Source organism: Phaethon aethereus (genome assembly GCF_964289735.1).
Source record: "Phaethon aethereus genome assembly, chromosome: 1".
Lineage (NCBI taxonomy): Eukaryota > Metazoa > Chordata > Aves > Phaethontiformes > Phaethontidae > Phaethon > Phaethon aethereus.
This window is the reverse complement of record NC_138575.1, coordinates 188357616-188371379: the sequence shown is the minus strand read 5'-3', so window position 1 is coordinate 188371379 and position 13764 is coordinate 188357616. Positions and strand designations below refer to the sequence as shown.

General features: G+C 41.6%; 1 protein-coding gene across 1 annotated transcript in view; it reads left to right on the top strand.

Annotated features, from left to right (window-relative positions):
* ENOX1 (ecto-NOX disulfide-thiol exchanger 1) overlaps nucleotides 1–12762 on the top strand; it is a 143836-nt gene extending 131074 nt beyond the window's left edge. The window contains exons 11-13 of the mRNA XM_082013807.1: nucleotides 5393–5495; nucleotides 8806–8891; nucleotides 12111–12762. Of these exons, the coding sequence (XP_081869933.1) occupies nucleotides 5393–5495; nucleotides 8806–8891; nucleotides 12111–12242 (321 nt within the window). The 3' untranslated portion in view covers nucleotides 12243–12762. The remainder of the gene's footprint in view (nucleotides 1–5392; nucleotides 5496–8805; nucleotides 8892–12110) is intronic.
* The last annotated feature ends 1002 nt before the right edge of the window (nucleotides 12763–13764 follow it).

The window sequence follows — 13764 nt, the reverse complement described above, 5'->3', positions numbered from 1 at the left end:
CCCCAGGCAAGAGCAGACACTTTATATTCTGTCTGCCTTTTTTGCACTGGTGCAAGACTAGCCTGTAAAGTATGAGTGATGTCTGGATTGAGAACTTTTTATTTAATATCATACTTTCCCATGGGAGGGGGGAAGAAATCAATGGACTGAAAGATCCTGGCCATCCAGCCTAAATATCTGGGGCTTTCTGATCTGCTCATCCCCTGGAGTACAGAGCTAGCCTTTTGCTCTTATAGTACCTGTGACTGTCCTCTGAAAGTCACCACATCTCTGCTACTCTTCAGGACTTCTGTGTCTCTCTCTGGCAATGCAGCTCTCTCAGGAGTCATGCTCTTACTTGCTGTGGGACCCCGCTGCTCTGTGATGGGCCATGGTGGACAGTGAGACCAGGTACCTTTTGGAGCACTCCACTTGCCCATGCCTCTGCATTTGCTTCCAGAAGCAGCTGGGGTACATGAGAGAATGACACAAACACAGCTTCTGTCCCACCTTATGGCCAGGACATGGTTACATCCATGTGCGTGATCTGCCATGTACAACTCTCCACAGCCATCAGCTCTTGTGTCAGTGGTGGTGTCAGAGGTCTGCTTGTGGAAATGAATAGACTGTGTGGGAAAATTGTTATTATGCCATCTTCTGTTTTATCCAGCAAGTTCTCCTGAAAGTTTTCCAGAAAGGTTGTCTCTCTGTCTATCCCTCCCTGGTTCAAAAGCCCTGAATCAAAATGCTGGTCCCAAGAAGTGTCTGCAGAATCGTAGGGTTTGTCAAGTCCACAAGGGAAATTCATGTCTTTTCATCATCTGCTGAAGGATGAAAGCGTCATTTGCAGGGAAAAGCTCCAAGCTGGCAATGGTGAGAGCATCACACAGAATGGTTGTGTTCACGCTGAGCAGCTCTGGAGCTGTCATCATCGAATCGGGCCTCCATGTTCTCCGATACCTGACATTATTTGCAAATAATGAATAGGGCCAGGTCCCTAATGATCTCCAGGTGAGTTTTAACCTGGATTAAGCCTTCCACATACTGTATTTAGTTCTTGCAAGGTCATTTCACTTCTAATAAGTACTGGTTTGCACTTGCTCAGCTGTGTTCTTGTCCTTTAATGCAGTAACTGACAGATGGTAGAAAAATATCCCTTTATAGTGAAACCTGCTGAAGAAGACTGCTTAGGGCCTCAGAAAATATAATTTGCCAAGTAAAGGAAGGTCTCCAGGAAAGAAAGGAGATATTGTAATGCAGTATATATTAAATAATTTTCCTCAGGCATCTGGTGATCAGTAGATTTTTCTAATGTCAGAGAGGTGATCTAACTGCTTCCAGTTACTTATTGCCTCATTCACCTTTGTATTCTTAAAAGTCTTGTTTTTGTTGGTTGGCATAAACAGTGCTACTAAAAATGTGCAGATTAACTATGTGAGGATTTGTTGTAGAGGCTTCATAGGTACCAGATTTGTATCTGCACTGTGTGGTCAGATATTTAAGGTTTTCACTTATACTATAATTAGTCTGGTTTCTGGATGAATTTCAGAGTCATTTTTTAGACCCAGTTGTGCCTATTTCTCTCCAATCACTGTTAATGTCTAGCAGCCTTGCTACTGAATCCTGTATGTGACCATGCACACCCTGGATTTTCTCATGGCCTGTGCAGGCTTATCTTGGCAGCTGAAGACATCAGAGTTGTCTAATTTATCATCTTCTGTGAGGCAGGCAGTTTTGGATGGCAGAAACCTCTCCTTTTCAAACCTTCAAGAACCTGCAACCTTCTTCTAAAGCCAGTCGTTTGCTTAATAGCTATCTTTGCCACTCTTAGTTTCCTCAGGCTCTCCCATAACCATTTTTTTACTCTTTTATCCTCTGTACCAACACACAGTTAAGGAAGACTTGATGCGACTTCCTTTAGCATCCATTTACACTGTCCTATAAATCATAGAAAATGTTCTGCACAGGCTCAAATCTAGGCATTAAATGAGAATCCATCTGTTCGTTGCTCCCAATGGGAATATAGTTTCTTTCTCTGCATCACTGCTTGACAAAACTTCTAATCCCATCTGAAACTGTTCGTGTGTTATGTTTGGGGACTGTTATATCAAATATGCATCTCTCTGCTCTCTCCTTGTCCTCTCAGGAATTGTTATTTTTAGACTGCTTTTCTGTCTCTGATGGAGGCAAAAGTTACATTTTAACCTGTACAAGCTCTGGTGGCATATGCTGCTTTGCTCTTCTGCTGCAGTATCATGAAATCTGTCATCGAGCTCTGTTCTGATCTGTAACCCCTTGTCATTACTGCCCTTATGGAGAAATTCATGTGAACACTTCTATTATTTCTGTTTCTTGCCTGGGTTTTCTTTCACTGTTTTTGGATGTCATGGCCAGCAGTAGATGAGTATTTGCATTAGCCTTTGGCCGTATCAGGAGGGGAACCAACAGTACTGGACAACTTAGAGCATACTCCTGCTGCTATAATGTGCCCTGTGCATTACAACGCTACAGCAGTGTTAGCATCAAGGTGATGTAGCTGCCAGAGCGCTCAGGCACACCATGAGGAGGGGATCACTACAACTCTTGAACTGCAGAATCTCTCCTACCTGTAGGTGTCTAAATCTGTGCTATAAGTTTCCCTTTGCAGCCAATGAGGAAAATAAAAGACACCTCCAAGGTACAATTTATTTCAACCTAAAGTAAATAACTAAAATACATAACGAAAAAGTTCACAGAATCACAGAATCATTAAAGTTGGAAAAGACCTTTAAGATCATCAAGTCCAACCGTCAACCCAACAACACCAAGCCCACTGAACCATGTCCCCAAGTGCCACACCTGCATGTTTTTTGAACACTTCCAGAGATGGTGACTCCACCACCTCCCTGGGCAGCCTGCTCCAATGCTTGACCACTCTTTCAATAAATAAATTTTTCCTAATATCCAACCTAAACCTCCCCTGGCACAACTTGAGGCCATTTCCTCTGGTTCTATCGCTAGTTACTTGGGAGAAGAAACCAACACCCACCCCACTGCAAGCCCCTTTCAGGTAGTTGTAGAGAGCGATAAGGTCTCCCCTCAGCCTCCTCTTCTCCAGACTGAACAACCCCAGTTCCCTCAGCCGCTCCTCATCAGACTTGTGCTCCAGACCCCTCACCAGCTTCGTTGCCCTTCTCTGGACACGCTCCAGCACCTCAACATCCTTCTTGTAGTGAGGGGCCCAAAACTGAACACAAGATTCAAGGTGCAGCCTCACCAGGGCCGAGTACAGGGGCACAATCACTGCCCTACTCCTGCTGGCCACACTATTCCTGATACAGGCCAGGACGCTGTTGGCCTTCTTGGCCACCTGGGCACACTGCCGGCTCATGTTCAGCCGGCTGTCAACCAGCACCCCCAGGTCCCTTTCTGCTGGGCAGCTCTCCAGTCACAACAGCCTGTAGCGTTGCATGGGGTTGTTGTGATCGAAGTGCAGGACCCAGCAATTGGCCTTATTAAACCTCATACAGCTGATGAGGCCCATCAATCCAGCCTGTCCAGATCCCTCTGCAGAGCCCTCCTACCTTCCAGCAGATCAACACTCCCACCCAACTTGGTGTCATCTGCAAACTTACTGAGGAAGCACTCAATCCCTACATCCAGATCATCAATAAAGATATTAAACAAGTTATTTCATTTCTACTGATTAAAAAGGCAGCATAGGCTGTCTAGCTTACATGTACACAACTTCACATAGACCTCTGGCCAGGAGATATGCCTCTGTTGGCTACTACAACTGCAGCAAACCACAGGTGACTCAATGCATCTCACTCCGGATTCACTGTGGGCTTAGGTCTGTTGTACCCTTTGTTGCTGGGGGCTAAGGATACACATATGTGTATATGTCACTCAAATGCACACACAGTTTCTTAGCTGACACATGGCAGCTTGTTCCTCTTCAGAACACGAGGGAACATTTGAACCCATGACGCATCTGAGCCACCAGGCACTGCGTAATGGGCAGCTGCTCCTTGGAGCCAACCTATAAGCACAGAGTAAATCACTGGGGGATTTTTGTTGTGGGCTTGTTTTTTTTTTTAATTGAGAATGAGGAAGTGCCTGACTCTTTTTACCAGTCTCACAGGTTGCAAAGTCTTTACTCATCTATAAAGAGGCACATTTGACATATTTTGGAGTTTTTGCCTTTTTTTAGCATGGTTTATTCACATCTCCAGAAATGCCCTAGGGCGACCCAAGCCCAATGTCTCTCTTTTACTGTCAAAAATGCTTGCCAAGAATTTTGGAGCAAGGCATCACCCCAAGCGCATGTTCTAGGTGGGCCACATCATTACACCGAATAGTGCAAATTTGCCTGCATTTAAGGCTGCCCAGTCCCATGCAACCTCCAGCTGCTTACCTTGACTCCCCCAACCAGAACAAGAACACCATTCCTGCACAGTCCCACCTCACACCGCCCCATGCTCTCTGCTGCCGAGGTTATGCATGGAACTGCTGAGCATTTGACAGAGCAGATGCAGCAGTGTGAGTCACTGCATCACCAAGGAATGAGTTACTGCATATCAGTTGCTCCATGGAAACAGCCCATGTATAAGCTTGAATATTGTGCAATGCACTTTGTGGCCACTTACGTGCCTCTGAAATAGAGATAATTTGTTTACTTCACATATACGCACGAGAAGAGCAATCTGTGTCACACAACTGCCAGGATACTTCTGGTGGAGCATCTAACGTGTGATAGCTTGGCTGAGATTTGGATGGTTCAGGCCACCTGGTTGCAGAAAAAGGAGCTCAAAGCAGGAGCCTGGACTTGTTTGCCCTTAAGGCTGGCTCTCTTTCAGCCCTCAAAACAAGGTAGCCGTATGCAAACCACCTATTAGGAATGGTCCCTGAAATGTGCCGACCCCTAAAACGTGCCTGGGAATTGTTTTGGGCAGGGGCCAACACCACGCCAGGCACTGGCTGGAGAGGATAACAGGGCAGATGATTGTGCTCTAGTAGCTAGAATCATTGCTAGTGATTGGTGAATTTGCCCTTATAGCTGTAGCTAAATGTTTCCATCCATGTTCCCTAGAGGCAGTCTTTGTTTACAGCTTTAATAGCTAGAAAAAGTGAGTTGTCTGACCATCCCCACACTTTATGGCACATCATTCAAGCTGTTATAATGAAGAAGCACTAGCAACAAAGTTATTACTTACTCCACAAGCAAAATTTCTCTTCTTGGCAGCTCTTGGCATAAAGGTACTTCAAAAAGTGTCTTAATATTCTGCAAAAAAATCAATTATTTATAATTGTCTTGTCTTTAGATATGAATTAAAGTAATTATATTTTTTACAGGGTTGAAAGGAAGCAGACAGGTTTAATTGAAGTAAATGAAATCTACATGACCACTTTTTTTGTTTTTTAAACTTTACAGGAAATCAATGTATTGACAGTAGCATTGGTCAACCAAGACAGAGAAAAAAATTCAGAGAAACGAAGCCCGGGTCTAAAATCAGAGAAAGAGGCACTATTAATAGGTAAGACAACCCCAAAGAAGATTTCTGAGACCAAAATACCTTTTAGCAAGTTTTTGTTTTGCATATGTGTTTACATGCATCTTTGTTCTAATAAAAGTACTTCCGGTACTTCCAGAGGACTTATAAGAAAGATGGGGACAGGCTTCTTAGCAGAGCCTGTAGTGATAGGGCAAGGGGTAATGGTTTTAAACTAAAAGGGGGTAGATTGAGACTAGATCTAAGGAAGAAATTTTTCCCAGTGAGGGTGGTGAGCCACTGGCACAGGTTGCCCAGAGAGGTGGTAGATGCCCCATCCCTGGAAACATTCAAGGTCAGGCTGGACGGGGCTCTGAGCAACCTGATCTAGTTGAAGATGTCCCTGCTCATTGCAGGGGGGTTGGACTAGATGGCCTTTAAAGGTCCCTTCCAACCCCAGCTATTGTATGACTCCATGAAAAGTTAAAAAAAAAAAAAAAAATTCTTCATCTGTATTCATAATAGCTTTTAGTAAGAGAAATCCTAAAATATAAGTGAGCTTTTCCTTTCTGAAAAAATCTGCAAAGTTTAATGAAAGGATTTCAGGTATGAAGAAAATTGCAAGATCTTGCAGCATGAATGTATGAAGACTTTATTTACATCAAGATTTAGCAGACCAGAACTGCATAACTTGTTATCTGATTATTACACAAAATGGTGAAGGAGTAGGGGATGGAAATATTATTAGCAAACTACCAAGCAAAAAATATGTAAACTGGATGTATTAAGCAAGCCATATTTATGCTTTTGTCATTAGGTGGGGGAATTAGCAGCATGAATATTTATAAAGAATACCACAAGGACTGTCATACCCTTTACCTGGAATAAAATCTTTAAAATAAACTCTTTAAGAGTGCCTGAATGCCAAAGATTATAGCCAGTGGGCCAGCTAACTGGCATCTAGAATTCAGCCACACAGGAATGCTGGCTGTACCCATGCTACCCTTGTAGGGAACATGCCCCATTTATACTCGTGCATGTTTTGCATTGGGTTTCAGTGGGGCGGGTTTTCATGTAACCTAAAGGCTCATGGTCCAAAGTGCTCCCTACGGCATGGTTGCCTTTCACAGGAATGCTGAGCTGAAAGACCAGGTTTCATTTCTTTGGTTTGGTCTTTTCACAAAATCAGCAGTATCCTGGTAGGTGATAGTTCCAAAACTACTTTAATGTGTTTAAATGCAACTCATTTGCATCTGCTAAGCACCAAGAAAGTTGGTGGTTTATTGCTAGGGCATGGAAACAGACAGTTCAGAGCAAAAAGTTCATTTAAAAGTGAAGAATGTATTTAAAAGTTTAAAGGGTTTAGTACACAAACTTCCTGTGATTGGTGAGATGCAGAACAGTGGGCTGTGCAGAAATGTATGAATTGATTTGATTTTGCGTGTCATAATAAATTTTGGAACTTTTAATTGTAATGGACAGTATTTGATCTGTTCAGAGATACCTTCTGTGAGAAGGGTAGCAACAACGGGACTTAAGAAACGATAAAGAACTTTTTTGTCTAGGTCACTCATTATTTGACTGTAACAAGTGGTAGCAGCATTTCCAAGTGGGTCCCATCCACTAGCTGTCTAGTGGCATGCTCAGACAAACAGTGAAATCTCAGTCCAGATATTACTGGTCATAAAACCCCCACAGCTGGCTCCTTGTTAATGTTCAAAGGCAAAAGATTGCACAAGATGGATTTCATGTTATCTTTTCCTCTGAGTCATGTTCAGGCATGGCAAGGGAAGAATGGGCCCTGCCTCTATCCATTCACTAACTTTGTCTATATGTTACAAAAGTCAATATTGTCTTAGAGGAAAAAAGCATAAAATTAAAAAAAATACTAAAAAGTTATCATGGAACTCCAGTCCATAACTACAAAATATTTTCAAGTCACTCTTTATTTACATTACATGAAGGAGCTAGCTTTGAACATCCTGAACTGAAAAGCCTTGGGAACACATATAACAAACACAGTGTCGCTGGTAAAATGTGATTTGAATAAAAATTGGATTTCCAGTCAACCCATCCAAGTGTGATGGTTTTGGCTTTTGCTTCAAGAGCTCTTGTGCCTGTGCTTATGGTCACGGACAGCACAAAGGCAGCAACTACTGCTAGGACTCAAAATACTATAAAATTAAATACATGTCCCTCCCTTTGCAGGATCAGAAGTTTGTAAATGCTATTGGAAAAATGAGGGAGGCAAAAAGGTGTTCTTTGCAAAGCCAGTCTAAGATGAGTTAAATTTTACTTACCATTTGCAACCATGGCCAGTATTTGGGGAAAAATGAAATCCAAGATTATCCTAATTCATTTGGCATCAGGAAAGCAATATGGCCTGCAGTACACAAGATACAGTGACCCATTTTTGTCATTTGTAAGCATTTTTAATCCTGGTGTTTATGCTTTAAATATAAGGAACTTCCCCTAGGGTGGTTCAGCTAAGAAACCAGAGTTGAAAATATTTGCTCTGATTCTTACAGTTCAACTCTCCCCAAACAGTAAGTAACACACATGCCGTTTTGTATTTTCACTGTTTGTTTAGAAGAGGAGAAATTTGATAGTGCTTTTAATAGCAATTCCAATGCCCCAAATCTTGTTTTCTCTGGTCAACATTACTATGCCATCACTTGATTTTCACTGCAGAAAAATGTCTAGACTTAGATCCTGACTCCTCCTAAGCCATTTTTATTCCCACACCTTTTACAACGATCCTGTAAATAACAATGAAGACAGACAGAACTGTCTTTCTTTTAAGAAAATGTAAATAAGTAAATATGTCAAACAGGATTTGTGCTTTCTTCAGCAGCAGTTAGGGCTAATATGGATTAAACACTTTTCATAACCAGCATCAGTGTAATTACCAGAAAAAATTGAGGAAGTTAGGTTTCTGACACAATTATATGAAACGTTTTCACAACAGAGGATCCAGTGAAGGGGAAAAAAGCAATAATTTTACCATTACAATGTCAACAATTTTATATTGGTAAATCAAGCATAAAATTGGTAGTTGAAATGCTTCCAGCAAGTCTTTGTTTAGAAATTCTTTTATTCATCAGTATATTATCTCGGTCACTTACTTGCTAACTGCTGTCATTCCTGAAGATGAGCTATTGTGTTTACTATGTTATTATGACTGTATTAAAAATGTGCCATTTTGTTATGTTTATTGGGTTGTGTAAGAAAAATAAGATCATAATTCATACCGAAAACCCTGCAAGAACAGACTATTCAGAATTATTTTCCTTATTTTAATGATATATTGCCTGAGGTAATTTCTATACTTTGTGTGCAATTGTTTTTAATACAGGTATCATATCCACATTTCTTCACGTCCACCCTTTTGGAGCCAATATAGAATATCTTTGGTCTTATATGCAGCAGTTGGACTCCAGGGTAAAAAAATTTAATCAAAATCTGTTTTCTCTATAGAAATATTGTATTATTCTTTACTGCAGGTTAAACTTTCCATGCATTTCCATTAGAAAGATAATAGGATATGGGGCTTGGGGGTTTGCAGTCTTTATTCATTTGCAAATTACAGTGCATGTGCTTGTGTTGAGGTCTTTGCCTTGCACTATTTAGCTATTCTTTGTGTCAAAGAAGAGCAGAGTTTTAAATGGCAGAGCCTAGCCACTGATTTCATGATATGTGATCCTGAAATAACAGCTGAGGAGAAAGAAGGCAGAACAAGAGGCAGGTGTAGCCATGGCCATTAAAATGTTCAGAGTTTTAGGAGATGATTCCTTATTCTTCTAAAAGTTATTAGTCATGGGTCACACTGAACATGAGCTTTCATGAACACATGAATGGACCATGAAGCATACCCTTTGTCTCTACACGGAAGCAGAGAGGGCCAAAAAGAATTGGCTGACCCTGTTGCTAAATTCAGAGAAGGCCTGGCCAACACAAAACTGAGGCCAACACACTACAGTGTGCAAAGTGTTTTTTAATGCATCAGTTTGTACAATACATACCTGTAGGATAAGATTGTTTGACTTTTAAATATTAACTGCAGAATGAGATGAAATCAAGACCCAAAAGTGCCTATTCCTTTCCACTGAATATTAAGCAAGTCAAGGGTGAGAAGCTCGGCTGTGAAATAGCCACCTTCAATCAGGTGAACACTACTCTAAGTGCTAAACAACTGCTCTGCAGGGTGCTAGACTGCATGAGATACTTAGCAGATGCAGGGGTCACCTTGTGGTTAGCCAGAGCTCTGATCCACATCTGCCAATACTTCCACTGGACATGAAGATGATGGTATTTGCTCAGATCTTCTGGCAACGTGGAGCCAGGATGCAGCTATGGTGGGCACCTGGACTCCGAACATGAGTGGCATTCCTTGTGTGGTGCATATTGATCTGGGTAACATTTTGTTCCTGAGCACTTCCTCCAGCCATGCCACTCATAGTGAAGGTCACCTTCCAGCTCCTGTAATGGGCTACTTTGATGGGCTACTTTGATGGGCAGCTTCATGCCCCTGGAGGATCCTTCCTCTGTTTTATGAAAAAATGTATAGCTAAAAGCAGAGGAGATTCCGAGATAGAAGCCCACTGGAAATAAGATAGGTTGCATGGAGGAGTGAAGAAGGGTGATGAAGTTCTTAGTCACTATCTTCAGGCCATGACAGCTTAATTTGCTGGTGGTTTACAGTCCACTCTTACCCACAACAAAAAGGGAGAAAGGGATGAGGACAGTAGAAAGAGGTGAGAAACTGGTGAATTTCAATTGAAAAAAAAATCTGATTTTAAAACTGATACATCCAGAGCTTCACACCTGCAACCATTCCTCTACTTCTCTGTTCCCTGATCTGCCACATGTACACCTTCCTTCATCTTATTCCCAGTGCCTGCAGCACCCAGTCTGCTCAATCTCCTCAGTCATCTTTCAAGTCCTTCCCTAACCCACAGCATTTGGCTAAATTTCACCTGCTCTCCACCTCACCGGCCCCACCAGCTCTGTATCTCTTGAGTGACAACAGCAATCATTTAAAATACCGGCTCCTTGGGCTCCAGCCCTGGTGCTCATTGCTTCTGCCCACTGAGCTCTTCAACTTTTTCCCCCTTCACTGCTGTGGTCCCTCCTTGTGCATGACCGTGGGCTCTGTCCTTAAATTTCTAAGCATGAGAGTAACCTGTTGGCATCTGCCAGGCTGACAGGATCAAACCCTTAACTTGCAAACCAGCTTTCATGGAAGGAGCATTGTCTCCATCTCTGAGATTCCAAGATACCAGCCCCTGCAGCTATCACTCGACCTACCTGCTGCATAATAAACGCAAGCTGCAAAATTTGACCCCGCTAGTTTACTTTGGAAGTAACTGCTTGTAGCAACAAATTACTTTTTAATAGCGCAATCCAGAGATGCAATCTCAGAGATTAATTTCAATTACTTTCCATGGTTAGCCTGTCATCCTCACCTGAATAGGAATGATAAGGTCAGCATACCCATGCAGGCTGAGGGCTCGGTGTAGAGCTCAGATACATTACCCAAAGGTAACCAGCTATCTGTTACTGCCATGAGAGTATGTCGAAGATGGACCTGATTACTTTGGGGCTTTAGACTGCCTCCAACACTGATTTTCGGTGCCACCTTTAACAAATCATTTAATCTTTCTGCTTCACTAACCTGTTCAGGAAAATAGGAGGTGATTGATAGATATTTTCTCACCTCCCCTGTGTGGAATGAGGTACAATTAGCATATTTTATGTTTATATACTGCTTTAAAAAAAAACTTTTCACCATGGAAAGTTCCTACTAATATGAATAGGCAGAAATATGATCATTGCCACAGAAGCCTATCAAGCTATGGGGATACCTGTGGATGACAGTCAGCACCCATAGACTTCCTTACTGTTCATTTCATGACCATCACTTCAGAAGAAGTAGCGGTAGGATAAAATGGTTCATTTTCCATGCCTGTTCATTTCTTGACTTCCCTACTGATGATACCAGAAAGGTTGCCTTTGTGAAAGTGTTTTCTGCAATGACAGCATCTTTCCCATTAGGAAGGTGACCAGTTATTAAGGATTCAAGACCATAAAAACATCCTGAGCAATGCTGAGTCAGGAACTTCACTGCCTAGTTATCTGAGGCTGCTGAACTGGGCCAAACTGGGAGAAGATGGCTCCACAGACAGTCAACCCTAAGTAACAAAAGTCAAGCTAATTAAAAAAATGAAGTCCCTGTATTTGTTAGTTTTTTTGCAAAAGGAAAACTGATGGAGCTGGAAGGAGAAAGATTCAAGAGCTCACAGGATGAGAAGGAAGAATAAGGTCCCATTTGCTTCCTCCTCCTCACAAGTATACCTGCAACCCTAGTTCTTAGATGGATTTCGTACAACACTGTAGCAGCAGCCACAACATAGCAGTTGTCATTCTTTTACAGTGGGATGCCACTTAGAAAAGCAGAATCATTCTTGCAAGGAATCTGCACTTGCTTCAGAGTCTGGAATTCATGTCAGACTAAAGTTAAAGGAAAAATAGTAACGGTTGGTTGTTTTCATCTGCCCTGGATTCCCGGCCCCCCACACCTTAGCTCTGCTTGCCATGTCTCCTCTTTCCAATCTACAGGGCAGCTTTCTCACTTTAATTTTGCCTTTCTCTTGTCCTCAGATCTCTGCAAATGAGATAGAAATGCTTTTGATGAGACTGCCACGCATGTTTAAACAAGAATTCACTGGTGTGGGAGCAACACTGGAAAAGAGGTGGAAGTTTTGTGCCTTTGAAGGAATTAAAACTATCTGACTGTGACTAGTAATGAAGCTATGCAGAAGAATAATTCCTAGAGCATGGCAGGGTTATAAAGTATTAAAGTAAGAAATTTGGGTTTGGGCACGTAGTAGTATGTTTTCAAAGTTATCCAAGCCTAATTTTAGTTACATTTGTGACGTTCTCTTGTGAGTGGAAATGTAGTTGTGCAGCAGTTCTTAAAATAAAATTAAAAAAAAAAAAGTTTCAAAATGTGACAGATCTGTTTCCTATGAAAACTGAAGAAAGATACCACAGTCATAATGATTTCAAAATACTACATGTCCTACATCTAAGAAAAGCTCATTGAGCAAACAGTTAAGGAGAAAGATTGCCTGGTTATGGTCGCTAAGCTACAGCGACGTATATGTAGTGTATAGTAGAACTCATTAAGTTTCGTTATTGAAAGTTCTTTCTGTTTAGTAAGAAAACTAAGTAATTTTACAGTGAGGAAAAGCATACCAAAAGAAAACTTGAAGATGTGTCTGAGGTTATTGTATTTTGTAAATTAAGTTATATGCTGTACCAGGGATTTTTGCCTTATTGAAAGAGGCCTGAAAATGTGCTTGGAGTCCTCAAGAATGCTTTATCAAGAATATTATTTTTCTAATGTAACTATTCTCCATTACAAGTTCTTTTAACATGGATTGCATATCAATTTTCATAAACATGTAAATAAGGAGGAAACCAGTGTTACTGTATTGTATTTGGTATGTAACATTCAGGTTTATGCATCAAAATAAATATTCAGTTGCATTACTGTTACAAATTTTATAGCAGATATATTAATTTTTATCAATAAATATGACTTCTACCATATTGTTTGTACAAGTTTTTCTTCTGATGTTTCTGAATTCTTATCAGTCCAGCAAGAGTCCCCTGGCACTTACCTTTCTCCTACCTAAACTATTAATTGTAGGTAACTCGGTGAAATTAAGTAGAGTTAAAAAAAAAGCTTGAAATATTAGCTAAAATTAAAATAATTAAAAATATTGCTAGAGGAAGTACCAGCATGGACCTTTGTTCCGCTGAATAGATTTCATTGGTTTTTCAGACAAGCAGCCTGGTTAAAAATGAAGACCTTCAAATTCCTCATTTTCAGTGTTGTGTTGGGTAGTTGCGACGCATCCAATTAGTTCCTCCTTCTAACTCCCAGCTAATGCTTCTGGCCTTTGGCCAGGCATGGAATGGAGTAACTCGCTTTTGGCGGTATCCCTTAAGTAGGGACATCGACGTAAATTGTCATTGAAGATTTACTGTCAAACGCCCAGTACTCCAGCGCTCCTGTGAGAGCCAGCGAAAGCTGAAGAAGCATGTGTATCAACCAAGCCAGAAGAGTACGGAAGGAATCGCTCCTCCCAGAGCCCTCCGTTGAAGAACTGCATCAGTGCAGCAGTTACCACGGTGCTGGATAAGGAACAGCAGCCCCCTCCAAGTCACACCTCTGACAACTCCTCCGGCAGAGGACCCGGCCCCATAAAGTGGGGCACCAGCAGGAAGAAATACAGCAAACTACAAC